The sequence below is a fragment of the Rhea pennata genome, chromosome 1, assembly GCF_028389875.1.
Source record: "Rhea pennata isolate bPtePen1 chromosome 1, bPtePen1.pri, whole genome shotgun sequence".
Classification (NCBI taxonomy): Eukaryota; Metazoa; Chordata; class Aves; order Rheiformes; family Rheidae; genus Rhea; species Rhea pennata.
In genome coordinates this window covers 109,892,032-109,911,653 of record NC_084663.1, presented here as the reverse complement: position 1 = coordinate 109,911,653, position 19,622 = coordinate 109,892,032, and the positions used below count along the sequence as shown (strand labels likewise).

At 36.3% G+C, this 19,622-nt stretch overlaps 1 protein-coding gene across 3 annotated transcripts in view; it reads right to left on the bottom strand.

Moving 5' to 3' along the window:
• Window positions 1–19,622, bottom strand: part of USP25 (ubiquitin specific peptidase 25) — a 97,555-nt gene that overhangs the window by 63,625 nt on the left and 14,308 nt on the right. For all 3 annotated transcript variants that reach the window (XM_062597768.1, XM_062597777.1, XM_062597787.1), the window contains exons 2-4: window positions 14,127–14,204; window positions 12,992–13,136; window positions 2,920–3,043 (exon numbers count right to left, since the gene is read on the bottom strand). In XM_062597768.1, coding sequence (XP_062453752.1) covers window positions 2,920–3,043; window positions 12,992–13,136; window positions 14,127–14,204 — 347 coding nt within the window. The remainder of the gene's footprint in view (window positions 1–2,919; window positions 3,044–12,991; window positions 13,137–14,126; window positions 14,205–19,622) is intronic.

Here is a 19,622-nt window from a genome sequence, read left to right as displayed (position 1 = left end):
CAGGGAAAAATCTGCATATCATAGTGGTCTTATAGCTGGACATCCAGAAGTCCCCCCAACTCTACCTCTCTCTTCAGTTTCACCTTTTATCTGCATAGATAATGAATACCACAGTGCAGAGTCCCCAGCAGTTTCAGTGACCATGCAAAGAAAATGCCCAGGTGTTGTATTCACCAAGTATGGACTCTCAAACATGGACACTGCTGTAGACACAACGCACATCCTCAGCTAATTTCTCTCTTCAGTTATGTTACTGGTCTTCCCAGATAACCCCTATCTGGCCATTCTCATTCTGCTTCAATCCATGAATAGCATTATTAATAGGAAAAGTTTTTTCATATTAGTAAGTGCACTGAACATCATATATATATATCACTAAGAGACTTACGGAGGGAACACTAAAAGCTTCAAACATTCCACGCATGAGATGTATAGCTTGGACACTCTTGGACATTTCAGCTACACTCCTCAACATCTACGCAGTAATCAGATCTGACCCCACTAGAGTAGCACAAAGCAATTATATTCAGGAAGAGGATTTCCACATTCATGCAACATTAAATACACATGTCAAGAAATGCTAATAATGTTCCCTGAGAAACTTTAACAAAATCAGTGCAAATTAGGTTCTAAACTCCTACATGTATCATTGAAAAAAATCTCCTATTTCAAAAATTTAAATATGCACACATCCTAATTTACTAAAAATGAAAGATTTCCATGCTTGAATTGACTTATTGAGCTCCTATTTGATTTCTGCTTCTTATTTAACTTAGAAAAACAAGTAAACTACTGCAGCTTGACTTGTTTACAGCCACTGTGTTATACTTTTTGTTTTTAGAAGTCTAACATGCACACTGTTTTTTATTGGAATGCCAACATTCTTCTGTGGGGTGTTACAGAAAGTGATTAAAAAAAAATCTGAAGTCAATCCTTAAGAAAAATTGACCAAATGATATAAATACAGGAAATTCAGAATTCTTGCTCTGAACCATTCAGAAATAATTTGCTATCAACTCAGGGCATATCTTGATAAGTAACTGAGTTGATTAATACATCAGTGCTCCCAAAAACCCAGATTCTCTCTTCTCTGCCTCCATCCACAAAAGCAAAGTCCTATTCCCTTTCTTATGCCAGAACAGTCCTTGAATCCTGTAGTAAATATTTTTGGTTGGGTGTATGAACTGGATTGGCCCAACAAACACTGCAAAGAATACTAGAGCAAGAAAAAGAGATGCAGAATGGGGTACAGGCCATATCCCTGCTGGTAGCAAAAAGCTCCAAAACTGGCACACACATCTTGTGTAATTGTGCCATCAAATATACATCTCTAATATCGCTTCATCAAAAACAAGACCAAAATTTTCTCTGTAGATAACTGAATAAAGTGACTATATGCTTTTGTACATGCTATGTATGGGGGGAGGCATATTACTTCACAATTTTTTGCAACCTGGAAAAAAAAAACAAACACATAAATTAAGTAGAGTATTTGGTTATGGAGTAGGTAGATAAGACTAAAAAGGACTTTTTAGTCTGAGAAGTGGAAAGCATAAGGCAACTGGAAAAAACCTAAAGCCTCAAGGTTCACACGAAGTGAGCACAGCAGAGGCAGTCAAAAAAGTCTGGGAAGAAAAAAAGAGGAAAAAGTGTTCCTAACCCAGAAATAGGTCTGTCTCCCTGAGCTGCCATCTAAACCACAATGCTGTAATTATGAGAGTTCTGGCCTTCACAGAGGAGCACACAGAGCTGAACTTCCGAACCAAAATGGGACAGAACTTCTACTATAATCTTGTATACCAGGCATATACTGAGGTCTTAGAAAAAACAACGCTTAGAAATCTTTTTCCAATTATTAATGAGAATATAAAGGCCTCTCATTCCACTTTTCTTTCCTAAACATGTTCTCCTACACTCAAATAATGAGATGAATTTTGTCACAAATGTAAGAGGGCACAATTTGTTGGTATGTTTACTCTCACAACTAGTACTCTTGTTTTTCAAAAGAAAAAAGAAAATTATAGTGAATAACATAACAGAAAGAGAGATTCTCAGATGTGGGCTCTTCTGCAAGGCCATTCAGTCTGTCAGACACAGGGAACTGGGCAAAAAAAATTATTGCTGTGAGCCTTCCATACCTAAATCAGTCTTTTTTAAATTAGTCGTTTACAAACGGGCAGTACTTAAACCTGTCAACATAAGAATCAAATCAAAGCCAAACTGCAAGTATTTCATAAGTATTTTTACATTTACACATAAACATACACTGTAAGAAGCTATTGTAAGTTATTGTCAAATCTGATCAAACGTTAACTTACAAATTCTTACACCCTCAAGTTATAAAACTTTAAGTTAAAAAGTTAGCTTCACTTAAAACTTATAAAATCTGTTAAACAGGTTAATAACATACTTTATCAGCTAAAATATAGCAGCTGCTCTTAGTGAACTCAAGTCATAGCAGTACTATCCCCTTCCCCAACCTCAGCCTTATCGTAGATTTAAGAAAGTGTTATTGTAAAATGAACAATGCAAAAAGGGGATAAAGACCGTACTAGCTTCTTAATTGTATTTTGCTTTCACCACTTTTTACCCAATACACAACAGAATCTTTCAGTTTTAGGTCCTATTTAAATATGATCATATATTCTCCATGTCCATCCACTTCCTCAATATTAAAAAAATACATGAGTATGAAACATACTATTAACTCCTAGCCCAAAGGTAATAAACTATTTTCCTGTGTAGAACATACAGTATATTAAAGCAACATCCTGAAGCCAGGCATATCAGCAGCATAAGTGAAAACAAACAAGTTATTTTTTGTTAAATTAAAAAAAAAAAAAATCATTAAAAAGCAATACAGGCCAATCTCCAACTCTTTAATTTTAATTTCTGCTTTATATAAGTTGTTTTGTTTACCTGCTAATGGCTTGTTCCTCATCTGTTATTCCAGTCTCCCTGAATGCCCTGTTTGATTCCTCCAAACTCAAGGCAATTGCCCTCTGAAGATCATCTTTATCATCTCCAGTGAGATCAATCACATCTGAAAAGCAAAACTATCTTTCTCAAAATTAAAAGTGAAACAGAATGAAAGGTAAGTCTTACTGTAGAGGACACAGAACCCATGGGGATTGCTAAACTGTATTCAAGTCCATCCTTCTGGTAGCCTGCTTTCTTCCAATGACTAGCTGTGCAAATTGCTCCCTTCCACCTCAAGGTCAGTAAGAATCTCATCAGCTTGCTCTTGCTAAGATATGACTGAAAACAGCCTTCCTTTTTCCTGAGGATCTTAATGTTCATAAAGCTATGGGCCAAATTTACAAATCCATAGTTTCTGAAAGCCCCTTTAGAGCAATGCATTTTAATGTGTTACTTCAGCTAGCATAATCAGTTGCTCCCAGGATACACATGATGAAAACAACTTTCTCATAAAAAGGGTATCTTCACTGAGCATAGTTATTCTCCTTCCTTATGGAGAAATGTGTACTGAATTTGCCCAAAATACAGACAGAAGCCCCAAATCCTACAAATATTTCTGTACATTAGTAAAGGCAAATAGTTTTACACAGTTTTATAACATACGGGAGAGTTCCTGACTTAATCTACTTCTTTTCTATTCTATTTGCATGTTCATTTTCTGAAGAGATTTAAATATACATTTAAATCCAATTTGTCTACTAGAAACATCCCATCTAAACAACAGAATTAAGAAAACAAAGTCAAAATAAGGATCCATGCTTCAGTAAGTAAGGAATGCTGGGTGGGCTCCTAACTGGGTAATAAAGATGAAAACAAGCCTATTTCTTACATCTTCTCCAACAGTAATCTAAAGAATCAGATGCTGATATTCCCTGTAAGCCTCCCTGTTTCCTGTACACAACAACATTCCCTCTTCTGAATAAACAGGAATTTCATTATTTGCATCGCACTGCTAAACTAATCGTTCCTCAGTCAGGCACAGCTACGCTTTCCAAAGCGGTCAGGGCCAACAGGAAAACTTTCAAAAGAGCCAAGGTCTTTGGTTATCATGACTCCCGGGGCCAAAAATCTCATTTTGCAAGTCAGCCAAACAGAAAGAGAGAGGAAAGTGCATAACTGACCTTTATGTGCAATGTTAGACAGACAAACACACACGCAGTGTGCTGGTATCTTGCCATTTTCATTCCATCTCCTCCAAGGGCAAAGTTTACCCCAAAGAACTATTAAAAGGATAACTCCCCAGCCTGGAGTCTTAACATTAGAAATTAAAAGACTGTGGAAGAAAGAAGAAATGGATTCACAACTGGTGGCTGCTCACAAAAAGAGAGATGAGCAGCATGCTTGCATTTCTCCTCCCACTGGCCGGCTCAGTAACTCATTCCCAAAGAGCTTCTCTTTTTAGCTTCTGACTTTTCTCCTGGATGGCCTGACTCACTGTAGGGCCAGCATTCATTATTTCTCTGGACTTACTTGGCTGTGATATTTCTCACTGGATCAAAATAAAATACTGAACGTATGATACAACCATCATCTCCATAGCTACATATTAAGAGCAAACAGGACCATTTGTAGTCACAAAAAGACTGATACTGAAGAGAAGTTGTAAAAGAAACTTTTCTGTTAACACTAGCATCTTCAAAAATTACTCTTTCCTCACTTCCACATAATAATGCTGTTTTGTTGAATTTCAAATTTAATTTAGTGAGCCTTTAAACAAAGCAACCTTATCTGTAAAGTCAACCATCACGATCTGGAAGTATGAAACAACACTATGACTAGAGAAGCACCAGGACTTTATGTATTTTATTCTTATTTTTCTATAGTCAGCTCAGATCTTTCAGCATGTCAGAATGATACTTCAACTCAAGATGCCTGAAATTCTCCTTCAAAAGCACTGAAGGAATTATGAAAGGGACCAGCAGAAGTCACACCCATAGCAGCTTTGATATATGAGCTGTCACGTGTTGAGAACAACGTAGGGTCGGCCTAACATACCACCACAATTCAGCTTGCATGAAAATATGGCTTTGTTCTGCAACATGACAGCAGAAGCAAGGGTAGAAAGGCCAGCAGTGATGATGGCATTGTGTAGCTTCACATATTATGTATTAGGCATTAGAAATTTATCACTATAGCTTATGTCTAATTTTCTATCTATTTGCAAGTATTCACACACAAATGCTGCATCTCCACTGGAGACCTCTTGTTTTTCTGAAAGTAGTAATAGCAGTCACAACTGAAGATGGAGTAAGCTTCAATTTAACAGCCAAACACACTAGCATGGAACTATGGGATTACTCTGATCATTTACTTTCAGAGGAAAAAGATTCCTTCAGCTAGTCTCTTTTTAGCTAAGTGATAAAACTCTCATATTGTGATAACAAGAAAGCTAGATTAAAAGGTGGAGTCCTTTATATGGTGAGTATTTTGCGGAAAGACTCACAAACTAGCTGAAAATTTGGCTAACAAAAGCTCCCATTGCTATACAAACCAACATACACACCAAAAAAAAAAAAAAAAAAAAAAAAAAAAGAAAAACAAACACACCAAAAAAAAAAACCAAATCCAACAAGCACTTTCATTTAATTAGACAATGTCTTTGCACTGCCCTAGCTTCTTAATCTTTATTAATCTGTATCACCACCCTATGTGTTCAGAATTTTATTACCATTCATATTGTCAGCAATCATATTATTTTAAAATTAAAAATCAAAATCCTCAACTTCAGCTTTCTTTCAGAAATAAGTCAACCAAACAGCTTCTATACCATGCTAGGACTCTGGAGTAGATGTTATAGGATTCTCTTTATAAATATTCTTTTCACATATGCAGTGTCCTCAACTGGCATAAAAAAAGATGATATGGTGAAGACCTTCTACCACATGTGATCAGTGTAATTAATTCATGTCATGGAGGGTTCACCTATCGTAACTTATGTCATAAGAATAAATTCTAAGTATCAGATGATCCAGGGTAACTGACTGAGCTCTTAGTTTGCAACAAGTGTGAAATAAAATGGCTTGGATATTTAAGATACTGTATTTTAGATCTTGTTGGCTGTATTTGGAGCTGATGCAAGGTCTTTTTCAGCATCAGCTGACCCAGTAACTCATTAAGCTGCAAGAGCTTACATATGTCTTGAATCTTATGCATAAAGAGGAGATCCCAAAGAACTCATAACAGAAGTGACATAGTTGCGTTCCTAGCATTTGATTAGAGATAGCACAAAGGTACTTTTACTACCTGAAATTCATGTAGTGATTTTTAAAGCTCATGTTTCATAAATTCTTATATGGGAAAATGATTTTTAACTGAAAAGCAGAATGTCCAGTTTTCAAGCAGTTACAAGTGTAATGATTTTTGCCTTCTCTCAAGATTGATAACAAATTCAACCCTAAGCTGATAATAAATTCAACTCTAAGCTGTATTTTTCAATATTTACTTCATTGGGATTGTATAGTGCCCATGCCAGTGTTTATTTTACAGCAATTAGTAGTAGAATTCATCCACAAAACTCATCTATTGAAGTTTCCCATCTGATCAACTGATTTCTGTGTTTAATTTCTGAGTATGGGGGGGCAGCAGGGAGAATTTCTACCCAAAGTATTTATCAGACATGCACATGAGGTCAGAGTAGATTACTTTTTCTTTTATAAAAAAAGACAAACAATTACTTGCCTGTTAAGTTTCCTGTAATAGGCTGAACAATACAACTCACAGAAATATCAAGAATAATGCCACATTTCCAAATCTACTGCGTTATAACTTAGGAATGTTGATTTTGTTATACCCCTCATTTAGGCTGAATAACCCTGTAGTTCCCAAAAGCTTGTCCTCATAAAGGCACCTCTTACTGTAAATCAGATAGCTAAGATGTCTGCATATTTTTAAAGCAAGCCATAACTACAAAACAAACAAAAAAAATCATTTCTAACAAAAAAAAAAAAGAACTGATAAATTGCTCAAAATGGTTTGGCTAACCACATTCATGACATTTATTCAACTAAAATTAATAGGCAGAATTAATAAGCTGTTTTGCTAAAAGCAATATTTTTATTTTACAGCATATTAAACTACAATGTGTACTTCTGGTACATAAGATCCAGAGAGTTTAATATCCTTTGTAGTTATAGAAAAGCAATTAAGTTGTATATTTGTCACAAGTTTCAATGTACAAGTATATATAATACAGGTATACACACTGGGTGAGCACACACGTGCGCATGTATCTTCTTTTCTTAAAAACCTTCTAGCAGTGTGCTTATTTAGGAAGTTTGTATCATTTCTTCCTTGGCAATTATCTTTGTCATTAGAATAATTACAGTATTATTGACCTGTTACTTGTATGAGGAGGAGGTAGAGGGTAGGAACTTCAAACATAATAGCCTGGGAAATTCAGCGTGAGGGACAGATCTGAAGTAGCAGTTGAACACAGGGACCAGCAATAACCACCCACAGTGACGCAACTGCTGGCACAGGAAAAGGAAAACAAAGGGGCAAGCCTGATGGGTTCAAGGGATAGTTGCCAAGTTTGGGAAGACAACAGCAAGACTACAATTTCTAAACATCAACACTGGGTGTGTGTGGGGGGGTGGGGGGGGGAGGAAATCAAGACATTAAGATTACATCACCTATTACTAGCAGGGCTATCCTATAGTCTACTCTGTAATGTTAAACTTCATGGTGGAAATGAGTTCCTGTGTCTAGATTTAAAAGAATGCTGCTTATGCCAATTTGGGTAAAAAGTGAAGGGGGTGAGAGAGAATATACCACATCCCAGTAGTTGCTTAGCCAAACCAAACAGCTCTGATGAAACCTGCCTATAGAGAAAGAGCTAGCAATTGTTAGCCATGGCTATCCTACAGGAAATTCCTCATCTCAGCTGCACTTAACTCTTACAATGTCCAAGGATGCTAACACTTTAAGCTGACTATTCTCATGCTAACAGAAATGGGAAGGTGACAGGTAGTCATGGAACAAAGGAGGAAGTGAACCAGCAAGATTAGAGGAGGACATCAAGGCACAGGACTCCTGACATTTTGCAGCAGGGATCCTGCCATATCAGTTGGAGAGAGTCCTCAGAATCAGGATAGGAGATGACAGAAATAATCCCTGAAACAGCAAGAAGTGTTATGAAGACATACAGGGGTATATGAGTTCGGTAAGGCAACAGAAGAAATTGGTGTCAAATTCTACTCATAAACCTCAAACAATGAAACATAGCTGAAGAATGAGGCCTGACTGGGACTTGTGCCAAAAAGATCTGGGAGCTACAGCTGACGCATGTTCAACTTGCAATTCTCACAATCATAGTGTTAAAGGAAATAAAAAGCGTTATACTGAGGTATATCAGTATATCAACAGAACATTATACACACATTTAGAAGGAGTTGTTCATTTTTCTTAACACTGTTAGGACTCAGCTGGAGTCCATTCTTGTTTTGAGTGTTGCAGTTCAAGAGAGAGGCAGAACAATTAATAAGGATTCAGAACTGGGTTCCTATGCCAAGATTTAAAGGAATATCATATACGTCGGTTTGGGAAAAAAAATGGATGGTGGGAGGGGAAAAGAGCAACAGAGCAAATGAAGTGGCAACAGGTATAGAAAAATGAGTCAGACACTGAAAAAATGTGGGCTGCTTGATCTAAAACTGAGAAAACTGAGGGGAAGTCATGACAAACAGTATTTAACCATGCAACATTTCTGCAAAGACAAAAGGAACAAACTGTACGCTCCAATGACAGGGAATAAAACAGACTAAAGCGCTTAACTGGAAGTGAGAGGGAATTAGGTAGACATTAGGAGTGGCTTTCTCAGAATAAGGACAGTGAAGCACCAAAACAAATTGCTTTATAAGCTTTTTCAGAAACTCTAGAAGGCAAGGGTTTTTAAAATATAGCTTACATAAACATGAGTTAGGAAGGGTTAAGATGCATTTAAGCCTGGCCTTGTGGGAGGCAGCTGACTAAATGTTTTTTCGAAACCTATGCAAAGGACTCAAATTCTAGGAACAGGAAGATATAAAAAGCCAGGCTCCAAGAAGCAACGAAGTCTACAATCCTAGCTGGTGTGTGGCATTTTACAGATACATTATACTACACCCTTAACAAAGGGCTTCAAGTCTTTTGCCTTTGCAGTGGAATGTGCAATTGCAGAGACTCATTTAGTGTTTGTGAAAAAGAATTTTCACATTCTCTGAGTTTTCAAAAGAAGGGTAGGAGGGAATTTGTCTTGACAGCTCTTTCATTCAAAGACAATACTTTTTCTAAAATACACATCTTCCCTTCGTTCTGTTGCTTCTTTTTCCTGCTGCAACCGGATTCTGTAAGTTTCTCAAATAAAGAGAAAGAAACTGATATATGTTTAGCAAAGCAATTTTTCTGTTCTGTAGCCAAGATGAAAATAGATTGAGCTACAACAAATGAAAAGCTACGTTTCAAGGCAAAGAACTGTGTAAGTGCAAATACTGAAAAGTACTGCTAAAATTTCTTCTCTTGTTTTGCTTTGAATACTGTGCCTAGGATTTATGCAACTAGGCAGAGTATTAAGGTGATCTTCGATTAAAAGGTGTGCACATGTACATTACAATTCTTAACATTAAAGCACTTTTCTCACTAATAGACTGTAGTACAAAAAGAGAGAGTAACGCCACCTTTGTAAAAGGATCAAATCATAGAATGAGCAAAATTGGAAGGGACCTCTGGAGATCACCTAGTCCAACACCGCTGCTCAATGAGGGTCACCGAGAGCACGTTAGACAGGGTTGCATCCAGGCGGGCTTTGAAGATCTCCAGAGAAGGAGACTCCACAACCTCTCCGGGCAACCTGGTCCAGGCCTCCATCACTCTCACAGTGAAGAAATTCCCCCTCACGGTCAGGCGGAACTGCCTGTGCCTCAATTTCTGCCCATTGCCTCTTGTCCTGTCACACGGGACAACTGAAAAGAGTTTGTTCCCATCTAACCTATGCACCACTCTCAACATGAAAAAGTTGTGCTTGCAGGTGTGCTTGCAGATGCTGTTTTGAACAGGCAAAAAGGCAGGTGTCCTGAAAAATAGATTTCACAAGTCAGCCTTTGATTTTAAGAGAGGACTACATCTATATGCAAAGTTTATTAATAGTTTTTGCAACCACTGAAATGTTGCATTTGCTAATAATTGCTAGAAACTAGGTAAAGGCTGCTTCTGTTGAGTAGTTTGGATTTCCTTGTACTTCCTTACATGCTGAATGCAACTTTAGTGCTCAAGCAACTATATGACCATTGTCAGTTTTTTGAAGATACAGTGCACAATCCAGGCTAACAGCTGATTTTTAAGGTATGACATGCTGTTAGACACACACGTATTTTATCCCTTAGCTAACTAACCATCTTTCAAATAAACAGTCAGTCAAGCCCACAGAATATACTAAATAAACCTCTATGCAGCGCATATATTCAAAGACTTCTGTAAGTGGCTGGATTATTTTTTCTGGTATAAAAGATAGTTTTGATATTTATCTGTTACTCTTATTCCCACCTTGGAGGACTTAAAACTTGGTGGGACTACAATCTAGGTTACTCATAGCATGATAAATTCCAAATGTATATATATGGTTAAGCAGTAAGGAGAGATAAGGGTAAGGTATAATTATAATTATACCATATACATATACACATATTATACATGTACAATTATACTTAAATATACTCCTATACATACATAAAATTATACTATGTAGAGTAGTAAAAGTAGTGAGATTCAAATAAATTTGGAAGGCGAGATACTGTCAGCAGTTCAGATTTACTGATAAGTGGCAACAGCAGAAGGAACAATGATGGCTGAAATTATCACTGCTGAATATTTTGTTTCCATTTATGCCTACCCTTCCATTTTCTTCTCCCAAATCATCTACTGTATTTCATCACATTCCCTTACGTAACAGTGCTTACAAATGCATGGCTGTATCACTTGTCCACTTTACATGTACTACATTTGCAAATTTGTGAACCAAATAATTACAGTCAAACAGATCAAAATAAGAACTGTAAAAGCTTTTTGCAGAAAATGTGCATGATCTCTGCTTTACAAGTTAGGGGTCTCTATGATCAGAGACTGGTAAAGTGGGGAGAATGGTTTAGTCTTCTGTTCTGCTGTAGGTGCTTAGTTCTTTTCCAAATCCCTTCCAATTTGAAGGAACAGAGTCAGACAAGGTGCCTTTATCTCATAATATGTCTTCAGTCTGTAACCTAAACACTGAAGGCTGGAAAAGGGTTCATCTTTGCTGCCAATGAGGCCTTGATCCCTTGACTAGAGAGCTCACACAAGGGATGTCTGTCTGCTTTTTCCACCATAGTTGGTGCTTCTTAACTGCTGACTTGTAGTGCGCTATTTAACTCTAAAAAGCCTAGGTCTGTCTTCAAACCCCTCCTCCCCCACCCCATCCAAAAACAAACAAAACAAAAAACAAAACAAAACAAAAAATCAATTTGGAATCTGCAACTCGAAATTAACTCTGCAGGCAAGACTCTTGTATCTCTTGTAACCACTTATCTTCAATAAAGTTGCATAGCATATTAAACACTGAAGTTTAAACACCTCTATTAATGAGACTGATAAGAAATCTAATTAAACATAGATTGTACCAGAACCTGGCTCACTATTGCACTCCTCTACTAGATCTTCAATCCTAGAGACTAAGACAAGTTAGTAACTAATTAATCAGTTAATAAGTAACTAAGTTTGAGTAAAAGGAGAGCATTTTCAACAATAACAATTTTTTGACCTTTAAAATTAACTATATCTCAGGTTTCTTTTTGTCTATATAAAGACAAAAACAAATAAACAAAGTCTTACTAGGGGGATATAAGACTTCCCTTAATGCACTCAGTGCACTTTTTGCAGGGTGCTAATAATACTAAGGATTGAAAAGCAGTTTCTGAGCAGAGAAGGCTGAAATTAAACTCACCCCTCACTTAAAGAAAAAAAAAAGTCTAAGCTTTGAAGATGTTCATTTCAAGGTGTTAGAGATTTAAAAAAATGTAAGGGTACATTGGACAATTCGCTAAGTAAACTTCCTTGTAATGCTGCTACCATAACCATCTCAGTGTCACTGAAACAAAGGAAAAATCCCCCTTTGCATGAGGTGAAATACATTTACATTTTTCAGTAAAGCTACACAGGTGAACACCACATACGGTAAAACAGTTAATTAAAAATATTCTGCATCTATGTTTAGAAACTCAGATTTTATAGAAATCGATCCAGTTGCATAATTTCCTTTCACTTTCTTTCATTTTATTTCCTTTATTTATTTGCAGAATACACTTAACAGGCAGGGCCACAAAAAAGCAAAATTAATTTGTTCAACAGTTTCCAAACCATCATTTTATTTAAAAATACAGTTGTTTTAAATGTTTCCTCCCTTATGTTCTCATAAAAAGAACTGTGCATTTAAACATAAAAGTTGAACCTGGAGGCAGAACACTATAAGGTTGTGGAATCTCGTGCAACAGTTGGGTAAAACTCCTAAAAGTGGAAGATTTTTAATATTACTCTCACATATAAAATATTTGCTCTTTTACTACAAAATGCAAACGTCAAAATTTCTTATCTATCCCTTTGGGAAAGCCATTCCTATTAGGGAAAAGCTACTGTTAAGTAGCTTATTAAAAACACTCTCATGTGCAGTTACACTTGCTCTTTTCTAACTGTCTTTTTAGGTTAGCAGGTTGCCCAGCTTTTGCCTTTATTTACCTACAACAGGCCAAAAAAGCCCCCAAAAATCCCAAGCAAGCAAACAAACAGAAGTATGAAAACCCAGTCATTCACCTTCTGTTGATTACCATAAATACATGTAAAAGGTATGCTAAGCAGAGCTAAAATAAAGAAAAAAAAATACACTGGAAGAAAAGAGAGAAAGAAATAGTCTAAAAATCATTAAAAATTATCAGTCAAGATTAATGGAAATCTTGCAGGCAAGGTTTTCATTTCCTTGTCTTTAAACTAGATTTATGAAAAGAAAAATACTTACTCGTGTCTGCCTGGCTGCCTACGCTGATGTATCTGTCATTTCCAGGAAGTGCTGTTTGATAATATGTTGCCTCCTCTTGCTGGGGAACTTTGGCATTCTTTGCGGTGAGAAAAGCCACAGCCAATTCCAAATTACCATTGCTGTCCTTTAAGCATCAGCAAAAACAAGAAATAAAAGTCCTCATTTCTTTTTTGCTTTGTTAATAGCAAATGACCAAATTACATGCAACTTATGTTATCAATGACACTGCATTTTCATATGAAATACTGTTAGGAAGTTTCCAAACTTGACCCTCATTTTGCATACTTCACTACTTTTAACGAAAACAGAGATAAGACAAGTTTATTTTGGTAGTGCTCCACAGACTATAGAAAATAATTAAAGGTATCGTAGCATAGGCCAACTCCTCAACTAGCATAATGAACAAAAATTCTCAAATTTCAAAAAAAATTCAAAAATTCTCAAAGAATTCAACCTAGTTAACGGAATTATCCTGAAAATCTGCTATTTCATTTTTAAGGCTAGAAATACTAGCTTTAGAGGAGCAGTTACGCACACGACAAGGTGAGTCAGGAACAGCAATTACATATGATTTAAATTGATCAAATGCTCATTTACCATTTACTCTTTTTCACTCGCAAATTATTTTGTGTTGTTAAAGAGCTTATGACAGTTAAAGAAACAGTGAAGCAATGCCAAATCAGTAAAGGGTGACAATGTCTGAGAAGAGCTCTTTGTTTCATATATCGAACAGGACCTCTCCATGCTAGAAAGCTTAGCTAAATCTTGTCAAGGAAGTAAACAGCTCAACCCACCAGGAGTTACATTAGCATCAAGCTATCTCAAAGACAATTTAGACAAAGGTTCTAGACAACCAATATCATTTCTATCTTTTAAATGTCTGAACACCCGATCGATTTTTTCTATCAATATCAGAACAGATCGGGTTTGCTTCTGAAGCAAACAAGACATCATTGATAGCTTTTCCCCCTAAAATGCATCTGAAGAATTCAAGATGGAGAGGGAAGGAATGGAAGACAACCAGGAAAGGGTGGTCTTACAGCTTTCACAGGCAGTTAATAATGACATGAATACATTTAGCTACAAGTCAGACATCTACCAACATCCATCTTACCTTCAGTGCCTGTTGTAGTACCTGGATGTCATTGATACCAGTAATCTCCCTCAGCTGATTCAAAAACGTTTGCTGGTGCTAAAAACAAACACACACATCATTAAAATAAGATCCGAGTAACAGTAAAACTACTGTTTCTTATGACATTATGCTTCTCTACAGATACTGAAAGCATTTCCAAATAATCTTCATGAGGATAGAGTTTTTCATTATTCGCCTTTTAGTTTCTGCAACTAGGGCACTTTTAACTCTCAGTTTTAACTGTGTTCTTTTAAAAAAAGATTGAGGGTGATTAAGTAGTTCCTACAACATGGGTGCAAGCAGCCTATATAAAGCCACAAACGGTCCTCCTAAACAAATCAATTCCATGACTTGGTCTTCAAAGGTGGCAGGAGAAGCAGTTCACTGAACTCAGGTCAAAACTAACTTCAAGCCCCAATTATCTTCAACCCCAGTATTTCCTCAAGATTCATAGCTCCCAGCCATTCAAACCTCTAAACTAGAAAGTCATTTTTAACCTAACTTTTCGAAGTGTATTTTAAAAGAAATACTACAAAGATATCCATGCAAAATAGTTTCTCAAGACAAAAGCAAAACACCGGGGTTTGGTCATAACCACTTTCCTAGACCAGTCGATTCCCTTCTCAGAACTCTAAGTTAAGCAGCTCCCAAAGCTAAGTTTCTAAGCAACACTTAGTTAGAAAAGAATAAAAGGTTGTGTGAAGCTTAAATACTCACTTAATACAAATTTTGAGGAACAATCTGTTCCTGCCAGCCAACAGATGAATCTCTCTACTCATCCTCAGATAACATACGTTTCATTTTGCAGAAGCAAAAACTAGCCATTACTTTGGAATAATTCTTGAACTTAACCATTCAAATGATGAAAACAAAGGGCTCACTATTGTTCCAAACTAACAAATTCTATTCCTTTTTGTCTTTTTCCCATTTCCAAAGAAAGTTGGTGGTATTTAGAAGTGCATTTTACTTTTGTTTGCCCATCACATCCTGAACTCAAAACAATGATTTTATCTATAAAAAGAGACTTTACAGAATAGTTTTGTTTGCTAGACAGAAAAGCATATTTCCTATCAATAACAATTAAACGCTCTCATATTGCTCTCCAAATTTAATAATTTTAAAAAACCTACAACTGTCATGTGACTACTTCTAGAATACTTTCATTTAACATGAACTATTTGGAATCAAGTATTTAAACACCCCTATGTTCTCCTAGCACAGCTTTGTACAGAGGAGGAAATTAAGAATTGCCTGAATACTGAATTTCCCAGTGTGAAATTACCCTGCAGGCACTACTTCATGCCCTAATAAGTAGGAATAGAAGGTCTACAGTTCAGAACACTTATGAATTACATACACAGCCTTTCCTTCATTTATGATGCTGTTAACAATCCCATTTGCCTTTAAAAGAAAAAAAAAAACTCACTCCGACAACCCTGCTATCAGCACAAGACAAGTGAAGCAATAGGGGGTGAAAAAAAAAAACACACTCTTACTCTATCCTTGTCTCCTTCAACCCCTCATTTTATTTATTCTGTGCATTTCCACAGCACTGCACCGTAAAAAGGCAGGAGCTGTTTCCCCTGTCAAGTTAGTTTCCTGCCTGTGGGTCTGGCAAGAAGGAAGGGGAGAGAGAGAGGAGGGAAAAAAAAAATATACATATATATATATATTTGGGAGAAGTAATTAAAGTAGTTACAAAAAACATTAAAATTGGCAGAAACAATTCAAGGGCAGTGGAGTACATCAAATCTGATTTATTTTTGTATTAGCTACCAATGCAACTGTTAAAAAAAATGAGAATAGTTGCAATATAAATTATGCTTTCAAGTTATATGTTTCTGCATCTTTTACAACAACATTTATAACATTTTGGAAAGGTTGAGATGAGCAGGATGACTGGAGAATAGTCTTTGTTCACACAGATTGGAGGAATAATGAAGAGAAGTGGTTTATCAACATATAATCTCAGCAGCTCAAAATATTCACAGTTACTTTAACAGCCCAGCTGTGATTTATAAGCCTATGCTTGTGCAGTTTATGTCCAGATTTCAACCTTCAAGCATAAAGTTGTGGGTCTAAGCCCACTTCCCAAGAACACATACATTAAGCGGATGATAAACAGACACAGAGATACTCCTTCCCCCAAAAGAAATGAGAAATTTAAGTACCTAAATACATTTTTAAGATCAAGAGTTTAGGTACTCAGCTCCAGGATTTTTGGTTGATAGTTCAGTGAATACACAGAGAATCCATAAGGATCAGTTACAAATGACAGAAATTAAGAGAAATACGAACAGTTATCCTGAATACCTTAACGGGAGCTAACTGCTTTGGGGGCACAAACACTTGATCTAGACATTTCTCGCTTTTAAAACACAGCAGTCCTCATTCTGACAAGCTGCGACTAATTTTTAATTGAATTATTTCAAATCACACATACATTTCACTCACTGGAAGGAGAAGAAAAATAAAGAAATAATATTTTTTTAAAAAAAAAAGCAAACAAAAAGAAAGATACAATCTAAATTGCCTCCAGCTCATCACTGTGTCAAATACCTGTTTACAGTCAGGACTAACAGGTCTTTGGTAACAGATTTGAAATTGCACAGGGCAGTTTAAAAACTCCTTAATACTGCACTACGGTACCTTTCCTGGTAAGGGGTTTGCCATTCTCCCCTCATCCTCTCAAATGTGACACATTTACCAAGTGCAATCTTTCTTTCAACTGCATACACAACTTCATCAGTATTTCCCTTTACAGTTACATTGTTGATACACTTCCATCCATGGAACTATACTGATACAGGTAATTCTACTTCTTTTCATTAAGAATAACAGTGCAGGTAATTACTGTCAGACCCTTTACATATTCATTAATCAGAGGGCAAGATTAAATTTTCTTTTTGCTTTTCTTTCTTTTCACCTACATTTATAAGATGTTTAGCACATACAACAATGCCCATATTAACAGAGCTGACATTACTTGATTCTAATATAATTTACTGTATCAGTACTAGGCTGCCATAGTCAACGATTCAGGGAAGCCTATTTGTCTTTGAATTAATCCCTTCAGAACATGCTACTGTGGCATACAGGATGATAAAGAAGATATTTTATTATTACCCATGACTGAAACTTGGAGATCAATTTCAAGTGGAACAACAGTTCCACCATTAAGTCTATTCTGTAACACAACTGTTATTAAAAAAAAAAAAAATACTTAGGCCAAAGTTCTGCATACAAACTGCATAACTCCTTCTGGTTATACCTACAGTAGAAGCATCAGTCTTCCTGCAGCTTGGGTTAACTTATGTTGAAATGACACATACTATTAAACATCCATGAACACTAATGTAGCTGTTCAAAAAAAAATGATCTTATTTCACTTAAGGACTTACAAAAACAACCCAAATCCCAGAGCTCATGCAACAGTGAAGCAAAACTAGAGAATGAAGAAAAAAATGCATAAAGGAATTTACAAGAATCTGAAGCATCTACATTAACATATGCTAATCAAATCAGGTCAGTAAGGAAGATTTAGAACACAATTACTAGTTTCAACACAAAAAAACTCTGGTTCCTCCCTGATTACATATTTTCTCCAACATTGCATTAGTAGACCTTCAAATTCTGGATCATAACTCAATGTATTTTAATTCAATTTAATAACCAACCTTGATCTTCAAACGCAGGTCCAAACCATTGTTACACTGGAATCAAGAGCAAGTAATGGTGCTAAGAAATTCATTTCAAATTTTTTCAGATCTTATTTACCCATTTCCTTTTATATTTGCTGCTCTTCCCTCTGGAGTTTCAAATTTACATTCTACAGTTTATCCATTCTACAGATGCTGCAGTTTATTTAGTAATAAAGGCTCCATACAGCGCACATGTACTGTGTGGTACATTATACATACATGTATATATGATATGTACACACAAACACCCATGTCCTTTGAATTGCAATTTAGTCAACTTGAAAAGAGCTCCAAAGCTTGGTTTATGTCACCACATTCTGCTGGTGCAAGTGTTACAGAGTAGCCTGAATCCTTGACCATGGGAACGAGAGAGGAGACATGATCTGTTGATGTTATAGCTGCTCTGAGATCCAGCTGCACATACCCCTCAGTCCCACCACATAATACAGCAAGCAGTTCTCCAGGGATTTTGTGCACAAGTTATTCCCAGCATACCCCCTTCTTTTGGCGCTCTGAGGTATGTGGTATGTATCTTGAGGCTTTCAGCTCTTAGAAGATATTAACTAACAGGAAATGCTCCCATTTTCCTGGATGAATGCCAAATTTGTATATTAGGAATGCCTGCCTGTATTTTCAATTGTTTCCTCTTTCAGCCATCCCTCTCTCTCTCTCAGGAAATGCCCAATTAAGATTATTTGGTTTATAACCTCAGACAATAGCATATTCAGTAGCTATGCCACTTAGTAATTAGTAAAACAGAAAAGGATCTACACTATCATCTGCTTAGGAAGATACTATGCCCATATTAGTTCCAAACAGTACTGTAAACTCTGAAACTTGACAACTTACTACAATCAGAGACAAAAGTTAAATTACACCAGTGCCTTTTTTGGATGAGGTAAATTTTACAAACCCTCTGATTCAGAATTACAACATAGATGCATTTGGAAAAAAGAGGAATTACCACTTTTTGATCTGTTTCTCATCTCTGCAACTTCTGAAGAAATAAGTATCAGCTTCCTCTTTTTCATCCATGGAAACATCCAAATATTGTATTTGCAACAAGAGCACTGTACGACTTAAAAAGATAAGACATCCCTCTTCCAAGTATGGACATAAAGTCATATGTTTAGTGATAAACAGGATGGCCCAAGAGAGAAACCAAGGCCTACTGCGTCACTACACATTTCATTTGAGGAATAGCACATGATGAAAACAAACTACAGGAATCCCTTCTTTCTCAAGGGATGAATACTCATACTAGAGATAAAGAATAAATAAATAAATAAATAAGACCAAAAAAAAAAAAACCCAAGAGAGCTAGATGAATTCCGAGAATAGCAACTCAAGACAGTTGCTTCACACAAATCCCGCTTCCTTTGCTTTCATATGCAACATTGACTCACAATAGTTATTGTTAGAGGAAAACAGGATGGAGTTTGTACAAATTATTAAATATATATTAGGATAGAGAAAAAATTGAACAGAAACTGACCTTTGGAAGAACTGTTAATGGTACTGTCCACAGACAAGTAGCTAATAAGGAAGTTCCATAGATAGTGCTGTAATACGAAAAATACTAAGATAATCAGAGAAATATCATCCTCCACCCTATAAAGAGTCTTCAGTTTCTGCTCCAACAAATAAATAAAAAAAAATAGGAAACTTATAAAGCATGAGCATACCAAAGACCCTCAATTACTACTGTGAATGTCATTTTCTGCCACATTAATTGTATCTCTTGGGAACGGTTAGAAAGCCCCCGTACACTGTT